The sequence below is a fragment of the Carettochelys insculpta genome, chromosome 1, assembly GCF_033958435.1.
Source record: "Carettochelys insculpta isolate YL-2023 chromosome 1, ASM3395843v1, whole genome shotgun sequence".
Classification (NCBI taxonomy): domain Eukaryota; kingdom Metazoa; phylum Chordata; order Testudines; family Carettochelyidae; genus Carettochelys; species Carettochelys insculpta.
In genome coordinates, this window is record NC_134137.1 from 322,321,016 (window position 1) to 322,336,633 (window position 15,618).

The 15,618-nt window shown below is 45.1% G+C and overlaps 1 protein-coding gene across 6 annotated transcripts in view; it reads right to left on the reverse strand.

The window, feature by feature from the left end:
* The window catches only part of TMEM117 (transmembrane protein 117), a 375,771-nt gene extending 360,153 nt beyond the window's left edge, over window positions 1-15,618 (reverse strand). For 2 of the 6 annotated variants that reach the window (XM_075014221.1, XM_075014212.1), the window contains exons 1-2: window positions 8,585-8,723; window positions 6,386-6,417 (exon numbers count right to left, since the gene is read on the reverse strand). In XM_075014221.1, coding sequence (XP_074870322.1) covers window positions 6,386-6,389 — 4 coding nt within the window. In that variant the 5' untranslated portion in view covers window positions 6,390-6,417; window positions 8,585-8,723. Of the gene's footprint in view, window positions 1-6,112; window positions 6,418-8,336; window positions 8,548-8,584; window positions 9,204-15,493 lie in introns of those variants that run through there. The other 4 variants (XM_075014183.1, XM_075014173.1, XM_075014193.1 and 1 more) reach the window with 4 other exon arrangements.

Sequence of the window (15,618 nt, forward strand, 5' to 3'; positions counted from 1 at the left end):
GTGGGAAGAGGGATGGCAGCTTGGGATTCCAGATGCAGTGGGGCTTCTCTGACTGCAGAAGGGAAAAGCAGGAGGACACAGGACTCCCTGGTACAGCGGCCAGGGCCACAAGTCTACCCACTGCTCATGTCTAGACCCTATCATATGACAGCAACTGTTGTGCCACCACATATTCAGCATGCCCATCACTACTCCAGGAGCAGTGCCACAACTGGTACAACAGAGTTGTCTGGTCCCTGGTATTTGGCAAACCTTTCCTCCACTCAAATCATTCCATGATGCAATCAACAGCTTCACTATAGCAACTACCCAAAGAAGCAGCAAAGCGGACAGAAGAAACTGGATACCAATAATCTACTACCTACCCATGGAGCAGGGTCATTACCTAAGCACAAGCCTGAAGGCAAAACAAAGCTACCAGAACTATAGCTGTGCCAGCCGATGCAAGACCCACTGGCAGCAAACAAGCCCTGACTCCATCAGTGCTGAAGTAGCCGATATAGCCTGCATCACGGAGAGCTGTCTGGATGATGCTCTGAGCCCTGTACTGGCCCATTTTCTTCCCTTTCCCTGACTCCCTCCACATCCCAGGCTACTAGCCCCCATCAAACCCCCAGACAAGACAAGAAGACAGGCAACACAGCATTCATCTTCTCTTCAACCATAAGTTCCAAAGGAGTTAGCTTCGAGAAGCCAAGTTCATTAAAATGCATTAATTTAACCATACAAACCAGAGCTAAAGCCTACATACATTTTTATAGGTTTCCAAGAAGTTATTTCAGCAAAAACTACAAGGAGTCCAATCACACCTTAAAGATTGACAATATGGAGACAAGGTGAGTGAGGTAGTATGTTTTATTCAATCTTCTGCTCATGAGAGAGACCAGGACTTGGCCTACCTAACATACTTAACGTGGGTAACACTACATAGCCTGGGGCAGTGAGGGGAGAGGGAAGGTCTGTTTAAAAAATCCATACCCCAGAGAAATATAGTTACAATGTAGCATACTAACCTTAACCTACTGTGTACACAGCACTATGTCATCAAGAGATGGGATGCTCTCCCAGTGCCATCGCGAGCACCACTCACAGAAATGAATTTATACAATAGGAGAGCTCTCGTCCATCACATAACAGATTATTTTCCATAAGTAGCAAGGCTGGCCCTACCAATACAGATTGTCCCTGACTTACAAACAGGTTACATTCTGAACACCCGGTCATAACTCAATTTGGTCGTAAGTCAGAAATACCCTTAGACAGGTAGCCATCAACTATCCACTAGCAGTAATATTTATAATATTAATTCACTAGTACTCCAAACGTAACAAAACACCAACAAAACAACGTGCTATTAATGACACTGTTTGACTCCCTTCGTATTGCTTCACTATTGCTATTTTCTGTTCTAAATCAACAACTTTTCTTTTTCTTTTCTCACCACCCTTGTCACTAGCACTTTTCCTGTGACTTGCCATGATGGCCACAAGCAAACACAGAAAATACGCTAAGGGTAAAATATATGAGGGAATGAAACAAACACACTGCCCGACCACAGACATCCAAACACAATGTGCTACTGAGAACCAAAACAAAACAAAGTGGGGGGGGACATGTCAGCTGCTGCCATGACTGAGCTGTAGTTTTCATACCATGCTGCCCACGCTGTTCAAAAACTAAGCATACATGGTTCTCAACTCAAAAATATTATACAGTACAGCAATACGAGGTTAATGGGAGGTTGGTCATAAGTACAAATGACCGTAAGCCAATGAGTTCATAAGTTGGGGACCGCCTGTATACAAAATGCACAGCTATGCAGGGCACAACAATACTGGGTCCACCAAATCACTCCAAATTTTGTGGTGCATTAGGCAGCTATATCCCACGTATGAAGTGGTGCCAATTCTGTCAGCCAGCTCCATCTGCCAGCTGACCCCACCCTCCATGGGTTGTGCCCAGCAGGGCCATCCATAGGGAGGTGTGGGACCTGAGACACCCTCTCATTTCACTCCTGCTCCACCCCATCCTCCCCATTTTCTACCCCTTCCCCTTAACCCTCTGCCCATTCTACTGTCTCCCCATCTCTATTCCACCACTTTCTCACCTGTCCTGCAGTACCCTCACCCCACACCTACTCCCCTGAGTAATGCAACCCAGGAGACAAGCAAGGGGGCTGGAGCTTCCAGCGGGGGTTGGGCCTGCCCCACACACTCATTGGTGGCAGGGAGAAGGAGAGCAACCCAGACCCAGCCCGACCCACTTTGCCAGTTCCCAACTGCATCACTCCATTTCCCACTGCCAGTGCATGTGGTGGGCAGGCTCACCATTGGGAGGCGTTGCGGTGGGGGGAAAATGCACAGAGGCCTGGTGTTTCAAAGGGGAACTGAGCTCCCAGCTGCCACTACTGTGGCGGTCAGAGTCACAGACCCCTTTGAATTGCTGCCAGAGCACTGACCTACGCAACTGCATGGCGGGGGAGAGGGGGCAACATTGCAGTCTAGGTAGTCCGGACTGAGCCCCCACCCCTTCCAGGATGTGGAGCCGCCGCCACCACCACCCTTGCTGTGGGGCCTGAGGTGGCTGTTGGCCCCACTGGTGGGAAGCAATCTCACCCCACTCCTCAAGCTCCCCTCCCACAAGTGATGTGGCTGGGAACCAGGACAGCAGATCAAGCTGGGGCTGGGTTGCTCTGCTTCCCACCACCACCACCAGGTTGCTCTGCTTCCCACCACTCCCTGCTGCCTCCCTGGCCTGCTCCTTCCTGTCCTCCCCACCCCAGCTCTGGGCTAGCCTCCCCCACTCCTGCCCCAGGTGTCCTGAGTGCTCCCCTCTTCCAGCACTACAGAGAAGGTGACAATTAAGGGTATGTGGCCAGAGAGATGTGCTGTTATTTCTTTACTGAAGCAGGTTCTCTGGAGGTGTTTGGGTGTCCCACCCCAATGTGATCTACTTCTCTGGTTGAGTGCCCTTTTTTAATTAAAGTGTTTTTAAATATGTTAAGGTGTGTAGCCCAGACTATTTCCTCAGCACATATTCTGTGGTATGTGAGCACTTGGAGATAGCTAACAGCTTTCTTGGTATGTTCAGAGTACTTATTAAATCTATGAAGGTGGTGGTTGGGGTGGGCGGGGGGTGATCTGTGGGCTTCTTGTGCATGGTAATCTGTATTAAGGTTGCTCAAAAGCAATTACCTCACCCACTTCAGCTCTCTGATATCCTGGACTGATGGCTACAACAACACTGCATACATGACTTTATGGAGATTTACAGAACATTAAAGCATGGGTGCCAACTTCCCCTCTAGCCGGGGGTGCTTTCCCCATGCTTCCACCCTTGCATCACTTCTTCCCCTGACCATGTCCTTTCCCCTCCCTCGTGGTGGTTCTGAATTCCATAAAACATCTGTTTGCAGCAGCCGAAAAGCACTGGAAGGGGAAGAAGTTGGGCAGCAGGTAGGAGGCACTGGGAAGAGAGTGGAACCTGGCTGCTGGGTGGTGCTTAGAACCCACCACTTTTTTCCTATAAATGCTCCAGCCCTGAAACACCCAAAAAGCTGGCACCTCTCACCCAAGGGTTCACAAAGGAGCTCAATAATGTGATGTCAGAAATGGTGATGAATTACCCTAGCTTTGTCAGCCGTGGAAGTTTCTGTGGACAAGAGCAAAGATACCAAAATCCAACCCCTCACCCCCAATTCTCAGTGAAGTCAGTCACATCTTGGATATGGTCTTTCAATTATACATTAATACCAAGGCCATTGCATCCTAGACAGATCACCACCTCATTCAGGCTCTGTCTACACTAGAGGGTTTTGTCAGCACTGTAATTTCTTGGAGTACAAACTGAGTACAGTGTTACAAATACCCCTTACTCCTATCAGGTGACGGTTGCAGGATCCTTTTGAAAAGGACCCCCGTGTAGATGAGCCCCACGAGCAAAACACAGCACTGTCAAATTGTCACAGCCGGCAGCATGCTAATAAGGTGCTGCATACTCTTTTCAGCGCCTCATTAGTATTGTCCGATTTGGTCATTAGCATGGGCCTTTCAAAATCTTACCCACATGTACACCCTGCCACAGTGTCTAATAATTGTATTAACACTTCTATCCAGTTTGTTTTTTCCTCTTTATTAAGTTTTACACGAGCTTTTACCAGGAAGGCTAAATTTAAATTGGCAGATGATAGCAATCCTACGAAATCTCATCCACATAATTCACTTTACTCACTGACTTTAATGGGACAATTCTCAAAAGTCAAATTATACAAGTGCATTTTTGTGCGCAACATTAGGGCCTACAACTTTACATTGATTTTTCAAATCAATAAACTTTTGCTGTATCTTTTGTGCTGTAGTTTAGAGGCAAGACCTTCACTAAACAAGAAAGGGTCACTGGCAGGCGTAATGTCACCTAAAATAGAAGTGAAATTAACCACATGTTGAGGTAACATGACTGGCAGAGGAGAGGCAGGGGAAGGGGCAAGGAAAACCTTTCCACTCCCCTCCATCTGAACTAAGCTGAGCTGCACAGAAAAACTGACTAGTCACTCTCACTTTCAAATTGCAGCTTCCCCTTGAGCCAAGATCTTACACAGGAAGCTCACTAAGGTTATTCAGCTTCCATTCTGCAGAAGGTTATCACCAGGCTGAATGGAGAGCAGCCTATAGTTCCTTTTTGGAAACACAACTCAGCAGAAAAGGAGGGAAAAGTGAATATTAAAAAACTGAAAGTGACACAAGAATCAGCATGGGAGAGAGAGGAGAAAAACTAATGAGAAAATGGAAATGAGAACCCAGAAATTGAAGACATGGAGGAAAAAAAAAAAAAAAAAAAAAAAGACAGATGCAGTAAAAGATGGAATGCAGAAAGACAGGCTAAAATGCAGCCCCACGTGTAGTTTTGAGATGAAGTGCTTGATGAGATGTTAACTGCCATTGGGTTAGTGTACAGAAGTACCACCGGGTACCCAGAGTTGAGGCACTTCGCCCATGTTTCTTCTCTCGTGTGTGCCTGGCTGCAGCTCAGCTCTCTAAAGATCAACAGCCTCTGGCAAGGCAAGCCTTGCCTTCCAGGCCGCCACAGACCTCGCTCTTCAGCTCAGACTAATAGCTTGCACCAGCCCTTGACTACCCACTCCGTAACACTCACCCCCTATCAATTCACACTCACAGAAAATACCCATAAACTGTCCCCCAAAGGACAGTGTACACACAGCTGGGCAGTCAGGAAAAATTCAGGATCGGTCATTGATTATATCAGTTCTGAGACACTTATTTATAACGAAAAGTATAAGCTTATTATCAAAGATAAAGATTCAAGAACTACTGAGTAAGGACACTGAAATGAGACAGGGTTACATAGAAGACAAAAAGGGTATACTGTGCATCTCAAGCTAACAAGCTAAAATCCAGAGCTTTTTTTCCCCCCACCAAAACACCATGGAACAGCAGTCCAGCACCTTTTTTCTAGAGCTGCCATTTTGAAAAGGCTGCTAAGGAACTGAGCCGCAGGTGGCTCTTTAAAGAAAGAAAGGGACAGCTATCTATTATGTATTTCTGAGAATTTGCCTGTTTGTGTATCTATTTGCCCCCAGCAGAGAGACATGCACCTCATTCCAGTTGTGCCCACTACAGCTGCAACAGCCATGGAAAAATGCTTCTGACCTGGCCCCAAGCTGCTGAGAAAAAGAGGACAGTCTCAGGCTTCTCTCACCACCGCCGCCTGCTTACATCATCCCCAGCCCAGTCCCAGAACAATGATTTAAAGGAAGAAAAGCAAAGACGACGCTTGATTTGAGGACCCAAGCAACACCAGACAAATCTTATAGTGGTTACCTATTATGGAAGTGGTGCTACAGTTGTATTGAGTTATGAGGTCTGCTAGGAATTGATGACACAGAAGTGAATTTTGGCAGCAGGCACTGCCAGGCCTGTGTGTCTCAAGAATGTAATCTTTGTTGTACCACATGCCATAGGGCATTCTGTACTATCATTTTCCAGTGCTTTATTGCAGAGTTTTAAACATTACAATGAATACAAAGCTTGAAAACCAAGGTAACTACTGACTAATGTTAACACTGTGAAGTCATTTAAGCCATTACAGAACTTACCAAACAAACACTGATGGAACAGGAATTTCCCAGCTATCAGTCCTGTGAGGATGGCAAGTAGCCATAGAAGCACCTTCAGAAACCGCCAGCCTCCTCCTCCAGGGTATTTATTTGTTACAAATGAAAAGCAGTTGCCAACAACAATAACATTGGCTTCTGTTTGACTGTGAGATACTGGATCCTCAGCAAATATTAAGAAGTTAAAGAAGATCACCAAGTAAGCCACAACTAGGCGAGACCACGGGTGCTGAAAGTAGTAGCGGAAGTCCTTACCCATTCTCAAATATTTCAGTACAGTTGTCTGCCTGTATATAAAAGATATCAGTACAGTGTTACACATACCAATAAGAACGGAATTCGGAAGCTGCCTAGACATTAAAAACAAAGCATTTTACGTTTTTAATGATTTACTTTTCCTATACTAAACTAATCCAGTGATAAACAGTTCCAGTCAAAAGCTCTGTTAGTATCCAAGCAAATTAAAATTTAAAAAAGTTTCAGTAAAGTCATGCTATAAATTTTAGCCCACTTTATTATTAAAATGTCTACATTCTTATTACTGTAGAACTACATCAATATTAATGTGGCATGTGAATACAAGTGAGTATAAAACACGTTATATAATACCCGGACTTCACCGTACCTATTCTTTGACACAGGTACATGGGTGCTGGAACTAGAGATGTTCCCACAACACCTGACTTAAAGTGGTTTCCATTATTTACGGGGTTTACAGTTTGGTTAACTAGATCTTAGCACATCCATCATACAAATTGTTCCAAAACCCCTGCATACATACATCTACAGATCCCAGGCTTACTACTAAATCTGCTACATCTTTTGGAAAGAACCTGGACTGAGATTACATGAAATCCACATTCCATTCTATCATCGCTTGTGGTATTTATAACCCTTCAGTGCTGTTATTGGGAGACATCGACACACAGAGGAACGGACAAATCCTAAAGTTAATCTTTGAAGGGTGTGACCCCAAAGTTCATTGATGTCAATGAGCATCCTATTGACTTCAGTTGATTTGGGATGAAGGTCATAATGAAATGCAAAGTTGAGTACCCCCATTTCCAAACAACTTTGCATGAATACAAGGAAAAAGTCTAATTCTGAAATGTGTTTACTTATAAGAGCACAGACTTATATTTCTTCCCACAGTGTGGTCTCTTTCAGTGTTTCTTCATCTACATATTTGTCTCTGTTCACAACCAATCATTTCCGAGTGTAGGTTCATTGAGTGTTCATGCAGGCACCAAGCCAAGAGTACTACAGTCTGTCAAAGCAATCAGACCAGGATGGACAGGTTGGTGGAGAGAATGACTAATCCAACAGTTCTTTTTATAAAAGACGAGCATCTAAAACTAGAGTCTACAGAAATGAATAATATTTTTTTTCTCAGCGTCAAATGAACTAGAAAAAAAATAGATGATTCCTTAAAAGGTTTACGGAATAAAAATTGTTTCAGTTACAAACGTCCCTCTCAAAAGTATATTGATCTTTGTGTAAGAACTTTAAAAAAAATTAAAAATCTGATATTTCTGATGTTCAGATTCCTCTATTGCATTCAGTAAACATTAAAAACACCACATTACATTTACTAGCCAGGGCAACAATGTCAAACTCCAAATAACACAAAAATTACATCAGAGGAAGCTCCAAATATACTATGTTTAAAAATTGATTGGCCAGTACAAAGAAGTATGTCATATTTGAAATAATTTCATGAATTGAAAAAAGCAACTTGAAGTGAGAAGTTATTACTCAAACAAGCTAAGGACACAGACAGACCTTTAGCAAGGTCACAGATCCAAAGATACCAAAGACATCTTCAACTGCAAAGTCAGTATATTCGTGTCATCTTTTTGTGCTATTGTTAGAGTTAGGTTAGCTGTGAGGAAGAGTTGTAGTTATTCAGTTAGACATCTAAAGAGCACAAGACAAAAATGTATCCACAAATATTTAGCCACCAGGTTAAGGGAGTGACTAGAGACTGAGCAAAAGACAGCCTTCTGAACCTCTGATAACAGAGACCAATGCTTTAAGTAGTTGCAGTAGGTTAGTAAATGATCAGAGGTGTCTTTGCAGCAAGCAAAGGTTCGGAAATGGGGGGGACTATTTCAAAACAAGTGCGGATTCAACCTGTTTGGTTAACCTATTTTAATTCCCAGAGAACACAACGATTTCCCCGCTTTAAGTTCTTTTGCAGCTGTACCGAGAGGAGCTCGTTCGAAGCGATTCTCTCCAGCGAAATCAAGCGGCGGGTGTGTAGTTTATTAGGCAAATCAGGACCTGAGCCCTGATCCACCTCCGCCCGCTAGGGGAGAGGGAATTCCTGTCCGCAGGCGGGCGGAAGGGGAGCTGCCATCTCGCGGTTGGGGGGTCAGCACGACCCTGCCTGCAGCAGCCCCTTCCCACGGGAGAAATTACGGCCTGCTGGGCCCTTGCCCGCAGGCTACTCACCAAGCCGGGCGTTAGCTCCCCGGGGGGATTCCCGCTCCAGGCGACCCACACTCCGGTGCTGCCAGGCGCGGGGAGCTGCTGTCACGGAGCTATAAATACCCGGCCGAGGGCTGCGCCGCCCTCCCAGGGCCTCCCTGCTCGGCAGCAGCCTGCGCAGCACTCGCCTCCGGAGCTGCCGGCCCTGGGCCCCACCGCCCGCCGCAGCCGGGCCGGCCGCTGCGCCTCCCCGCGGGGCGAGCGATCGCATGTCCGCCGCCGGGGGCCAGCCCTGCGCGAGGAGCCGGCGCGGGTTCCCCGGGTACCGCCGGGGCTCTGGCGCTGCCTTTGCTCTCGCCGTGGCCGGAAGCCCCGCGTTCCCCTCGCTTTTTCCAGCCCCGGTGGAACACACGTTGTTGTGTGCGCCAAGCCCCGGGCGGAGTGCACCACCCGTGGAAACAGGCTGCCCCCTGCCTGCGCCCTGCTGATGAGCACCGGAATCTCTTCTGGTTAGCCACCCAAGGGCTGGGCTTGCAGGGAGCACTGCCCCAAGCCATAATGGGGGCCAGGGCAGCTCAGCGGTGGATAGGGGTGTGGATACAAATTGGCACCTCAGGCCACGTGGAGAGGGGGCAAAAGCACCCAGCCCTGGCAGCTGAACTCCCACCTTTCATAGCTATCTGTACAGCTGGAAGGGCCCTTCAGAGGTCATGGAGTCCAGCCTCCTGCACTCACAGCAGGACCTGTCACCATCCCGGACAGATGTATTTTTAATCTCTTTGTCCCATATCCCTAGATGGTCCCTCAATGCAAGAGCTCATAACTCTAGTTTTAGCAGACCCATGCTCAAAGCACTGAGCTATCCCTCCTTGGCCATACAAGGGTATTAGGTGCAATGCTGCAAATGGGTGAATGAAACCCTGTTAGGGCAAATGCCAAGGCACCCATGGAAGGGCCCAGTGTAAAATGTGAGAGTAGCAGCAGTGGAGACTGCTCCTGAAAGGAGTCAACAAGCTCTCCAGGCTGCAAAGCTGGCCTGCGTGTTAGCTGTGTGGGAGGGAAATTGTCAGCAAGACATGGAGTGTAGCCATGAATCACAATCTGGCAATTAGTTGGAATCACTGCTGTATTATTCATTGACACCTAGCTGCACAACAGCGTGGCTGGCTGAGGCTGTCCAAACTCTTTATTGCAGATAGTTTCCTGTTTTCCATAGGCTTTATTCCTTCTGCAGGTTTGCAGCCTTAGAGCTTGGTCCCACAGGGAAGCTTCTGGATGCTATCAGTAAATTTGCACTGTTATGTAAATATCAATGCATGAATCAGGGCAAGTTCTAAGGTCCCACTATTGGGGCAGGGGTGCAAGCAGCAGTCCCCATAAGCTGAGTGCTGGGCTGGCAGCCCAGGAGAGATTCAGGTGCTGACCAGCTGATCAGCAAAGTGTCCATAGCCAACCACAATGGGTAGCATGTGTTTCTCTTGGTGGTGTGCATCTACACATGGCTTGGTGCACATAAAAAAATGTATTCCACCCATGGATGCAAAATCAGAGGGAACACAGGATGCAAGGGGGTATTTTGGGGACTTTAAGTGTCATAAGAACATAAGAGCAGCCATACTGGGTCAGACCATAGGCCCATCAAGCCCAGTATCCTGTCTTCCAACAGTGGCCAATGCCAGGTGCCCAGAGGGAGTGAAAAGAACAGGTAATCATCAAGTGATCAATTCCCTGTTGCCCATTTTTAGCATCTTGGAAACAGAGGCTAGGGACACCGTCCATGCTCATCCTGGCTAATATCCATTGATGGACCTATCCCCCATGAACTTATCTAGTTCTTTTTAAAACTTTACTATAGTTTTGGCCTTCACAGCATTCTCTGGCAAGGAGTTCCACAGGTTAACTGTGCATTGTGTGAAAAACTATGTGTTGTGCGTCGCTATTTAAAAAGCCCGAAACCATCTATCTGGAGTCCAGGGGCTTGTAAGTTAGATCCCTGGAAAATGCTGGATTGTAAGAGTTTAGGAGAGTAAAAGTTGGCCACTGTGTCAGTATTTTTCTGTGATTTATAATTTCGGCCTCTGAAGATAATTTGGAGGCCTTTTAAGATAGTTTTGAGAGGTAAATGTCTTGCCTAGGTAGTGCTGGGCCTCACATAAAGCATTTGAGGTAAGTTGCGTGGGTGTCCCTGATTTTTGAGAACTTCACTTTGCAACCTTTAGATTCTTTCTATAAAGGGAACATTCTAAGATATTGCTGGTGGTGGTGGTTGTTTCTTTCTTTGTTTGCGTTAAGGAAACAAGATCAAGCAAATTTCATCATGTGTGACTATTTACTAGCCCTGACTAGAACATGACATATGGCAAAATATATTCACAGGGAGATTTCTTGTATGGTCACATATTATACAAATTCTTGCTATTTCTGTTCAAAATATGAAAGGAGGGAGAGTGCTCTCCAAAAAGGCTAGATCATGTGGTTCCTGCACCTACACATTAAAAATAAAATTCCACTGAGCTTACATAGGCACATATATGCAATACCCACAGAGCATTCACACGTAGTTTTAAGTATAATAAACCAGTGGCCAGGGACAAACTAAGTTTACACTGTTGTAACTCGAATGAAAACCTAGTTTTCCACCAGAATAGTCAAACACATATCTTTGCCATATGCACACATTCTATCCTTACCAAATTTTGTGTTTCCAGCACCAGAAAACAAACAAAGCAAAACAGAACTCCACCCGCCTCCAAACACCCTAGCAGATTTTTTTTCATTTTCTTTTATTACAGAACCAGTGGAATCATTTTTGTTTATATTTTCCTAAAAATACATCCACACCCTATGAATAAATGGGACAAATTTCAGCTCAAAATGGTAATGTGACACGTGTATAAATTATCTCTTACAACATAAATACTCACATAACCTGAAATTTAGATCTACAATTGTTTTTAAAGTAACCCACACAGTTTTGGTGGCATTGAGAAACACAGCTTGGAAGCAAATAATTTCAGTAGACAAGAATACTCTGGTTCATTGAAAAAAATGAGGTTGTCTGCATTACCGTAATGTAAAATACAAATAGCTAAATGGTTACCCCTTTTGGCCACTAATCAAAATCAAAACAAAAAAGGAATCAAGTAGCACTTTAAAGATTAACAAAATAATTTATTAGGTGAGCTTTCGTGGGACAGACCCACTTCTTCAGACCCTCAAAAGCTCACCTAATAAATTATTTTGTTGGTCTTTAAAGTGCTTCTTGACTGCTTTTTTGTTCTGACAGTATACAGACTAGCACAACTTTCTCTCTGTTACAAATCAAAATCAGTTAGTTAAGCCTAATAGCGGGTTGAATCATGCTGATGATTCATCTTGACAGTAAGGCTCATTTTAAAATGGCTTCTTTCACAAGTATTACCAAGAAGAGTAGCTTATGTGAATAATCTTTTCACATTCAGTTGCTACCAGTTTGAGGCCATTTTTTTTATTGCAACATCAACCACAACAAAACCAATTTTCACCTAAGTCAGGGAAAAACAGATTAGGTCTCTGCATTGGTCTGTAATTTTCCATTTTAAAGCTCTTGTGAAAGAATCTGCTGTCTCATTCAAATTGAAATCTATTCCATACAAGAAAACAAGCTACTATAGCTTCCAGAACACTACATTTAAAAAAACAAACAAACAAAAAAATCCACCTTTTGGAGTAATGGTAACACTGCACATCAGTACTTCTAGGATTTATATGTCGCTCGTACTATTTTAAAAACAATTCATATAGGAAAGTGCATACCAAGCACAAATGTATGTACTTCATATGTATCAGAGTGGTAGCCTGTGTTAGTCTGTATCTTTGAGAACAACAAGAAGTCCTGGGGCACCTTGTAGACTAACAGATATTCTGGACCATAAGCTTTTGTGGGCAAAGACCCGCTTCATCAGATGCATGAGTGGGGGGGGTAGTTTCAGAGGGGTATTTAAAGAGTGGGGTCCCCGCAAAAGGGAGGGCCAGAGCTGACAAGGTCTATTCAGTCAGGGTGGACAAGGCCCATTATCAGTAGTATGTATCAAAAGAGGATAAAACAAGTCAGATAAGACAGGGGGGATATGGCCCATTGTCAGAGTCTAATGTGGAGATGTACTCCCTATGGTTTCCCCCTGTCAGTGATGAAGCCTGTTCAGTTCTAGAATGAGCAGGACCCTTGCAGTTCCACTAGCCAGTGGAGAGATGGGGAGCAGGAATCTGAGAAGTTGCTTATAGGGAGGAATCCTCCATAGCTCCCTGTGGGATGGAGTCAAGTGCCGTGGCAGCTAACTCTTGTGGGAGTACAAGGGGTTTCATAGAGGACAGGTGCCTGTCTAATAGATCTACAAATTGTACGTACATGCTGTCCAAAGTCATCTACATATGAGTATGGTTGTTTGCAGCTGCTACTTACAACACATGGACTCCAAGGACTGACTGCACTGGTGACTGGAAAATGCATTGCATCATCCCAACCATCCAATCCATTTATATAGGATTCTATAGAAACAGTGAGAAATCCTGTGGCACCTTATAGACTAACAGATATTTTGGAGCATAAGCTTTCGTGGTGTAGCCAGACAGAACCCCCCCCCCCTTTTCTCTACTCCACCTTGTCTCTCCTGGGTGCTTCAGAGCACCAAAGGGTTAAAAGAAATAGCTCAGCCCTGGAATGCCCGAGAGCACAGATGTGCTTATCTCAGGCACAGTCTTTTTGATGCTCCTGAGCAGAGACAATGGGCTAATACAAACATCCCAGATGGAGGAAAAATCTCCGGCCCATAAAGAAAGAATGCCCTAAAATTATCTCCACCCCACAGGTGTGAACCAGCCTTGTGAGAACTAGTGTCTCGAGACGAGTTAATTCAATTGGCACCCTTTTAGATAAGGAAGAAGCGTACGTGACCCAACGGGTATAAAGTAAGGGTCCGGCAGCCCCTCTAACTGAGCTCCAGTTACCTCTACCAGCTGGTCAGGAGGGTCTTCGCCTCCCAAGGTCCTAGGGGATGCCCATTTCTTCATCATTATTGCTTCTTCCCCGGGGGATTGAGTGAAAACACTGGCCACACCACGTTGGTAATTCAGGGGTGAGAATAAGACCTGTTAAGTGTATTGCTTTCCTTTTGTTTTCTTTGTGCATATTCAATAACAGATCTATGAATTGTTACATGTTAGCTATTAGCAACTAAAGAACAAAGTGTAAACCTTGTAATCTTTGCAACAAAGTATATATCTTGTAATCTTGTAACCATAAGAGTTAAGTCTCCTTAGTCAATAAATAAGTAACTGGTTAAGCTGTAACCTGACTCTCCCTGTTACTGTGCAAGCCCAACACAAAACAAAGAATCCAGGGGCTTTTCAGCTGCAATTAGCCTGGTCATTGGTAAGAGAGTGCTGAGATCTGAGCGCTGAGTCGTGCTGCCTCCATGGAGCAGACTCTCTGGGGCACCCGTCAGCCATTCTGGCTGCCCGCTGCGAAGGGACTTTCTCGTCCTAGCAGCTAAAGACTCGGGTGTGGGAAGCTCTCAGTGCAACCATTGGGGCACTCACCAGCCTGTCCTGGCTGCCCGCTGCAAAGGGACTTTTCCTGTCCTAGCACTTAAAGACTTGGGTGTTAGACCTTGGGGCATTCGTCAGCCTGCCCGGGCTGCCCGCTGCGAAGGGACTGTCTGTCCTAGCAGTTAAAGACTCGGATGAAAATAAGGGCATAGGTGGTATCTCACCCGACCATCAGCTAACACATGGGCATCTGATGAAGTGGGTCTTTGCCCACAAAAGCTTATGCTCCAAAATATCTGTTGGTTTATAAGGTGTCACAGGACTTCTCATTGTTTTTGCGGATACAGACCAACACGGCTACCCCTCTGATGCTTGTCACCATGAATAGGATTCTATATGATTCTATGATTAATCTCTGTCTTCTTGAGGCTCACTGTAGTCCAAAAAGGTGAACAGAAGTAACAAAGCAATCAAAAAGCCCCTGGGCATCCCTGGCTGAATGAGCCAACAATGCACAGTCATAATCAAACAGAAGGTCACAGACAGTTGTAGTAAACACTTTGGTGTGAGCCTGAAGTCCCTGGAGGCTGAGAACACTACCATCTGTTCGAAACTGAACAGATATGCCCAACCTGCAGTCCTTGAAAGCAACTAGCAGCATCATTGAAAAGCAGATGCTGAACTAGGAGAGGAGAAAGGGCACATCTTTGCTTTGCACAGTTTGATATTTCAAAAGGTGCTGATGTCTCTCCACTGTTAAGGACATGACCCAGCATGGAAAGACCAAACAATGCTGATGAATTTTGCAGGAGAAGCTAGTTGTCCAAGTACTTTCCAAAGCCCATTTCTGCTGACCATGTCAAACACCTTGATCAAGTCAATGAAAATCACACAGAGGTCCTGATGTTGCTCTCTATATTTCTCTTGTATCAGTCTGGCTGTAAATATCATGTTGCAGTGCCTTGATCAACACAAAATCCACACTGGCTTCCAGGAATGATGCCATTTTTGAACACATGCAGGCTGTGTCTACTCTTGCATTCCTCTTTTGAAAGGGGCATGGAAATGAGGGAAACTGAAAATGCAAATGCATGCAGATTTACATAGCTGGCACATCATTTGCTTATTTCCCTTTCACAAGAGCTTCTTTCAAAAGAAAAAAGCGGTGTACAAGCAGCTCGTTCAAAAGTAATCCCCATCTTTGAAAGAATTTCGAAAGAGCTGCATCTACACTGCTTTTTTCGTTTTGAAAGGAAAATATGCAAATGAGGCACCAGCTATGTAAATCTGTATCTTATCTGCATTTTCCATTTTCCTCTTTTGCTTGCCTCTTTTGAAAGAGGAATGAAAGTGGGGACACAGCTGTAGTGAAAGAAAGTTATAAAGGATGCGGAGCCAGGATCTTACCAGCTATAATGAGCAGAGAGGTGCCCTCAAGGTCATCACAACATGCACAGTCACTTTTTCTCTTGTACATGTGTACAATCAGGGCATCTTCAAAGTCTTGGGGGACCAGCTCCATCCTATATATT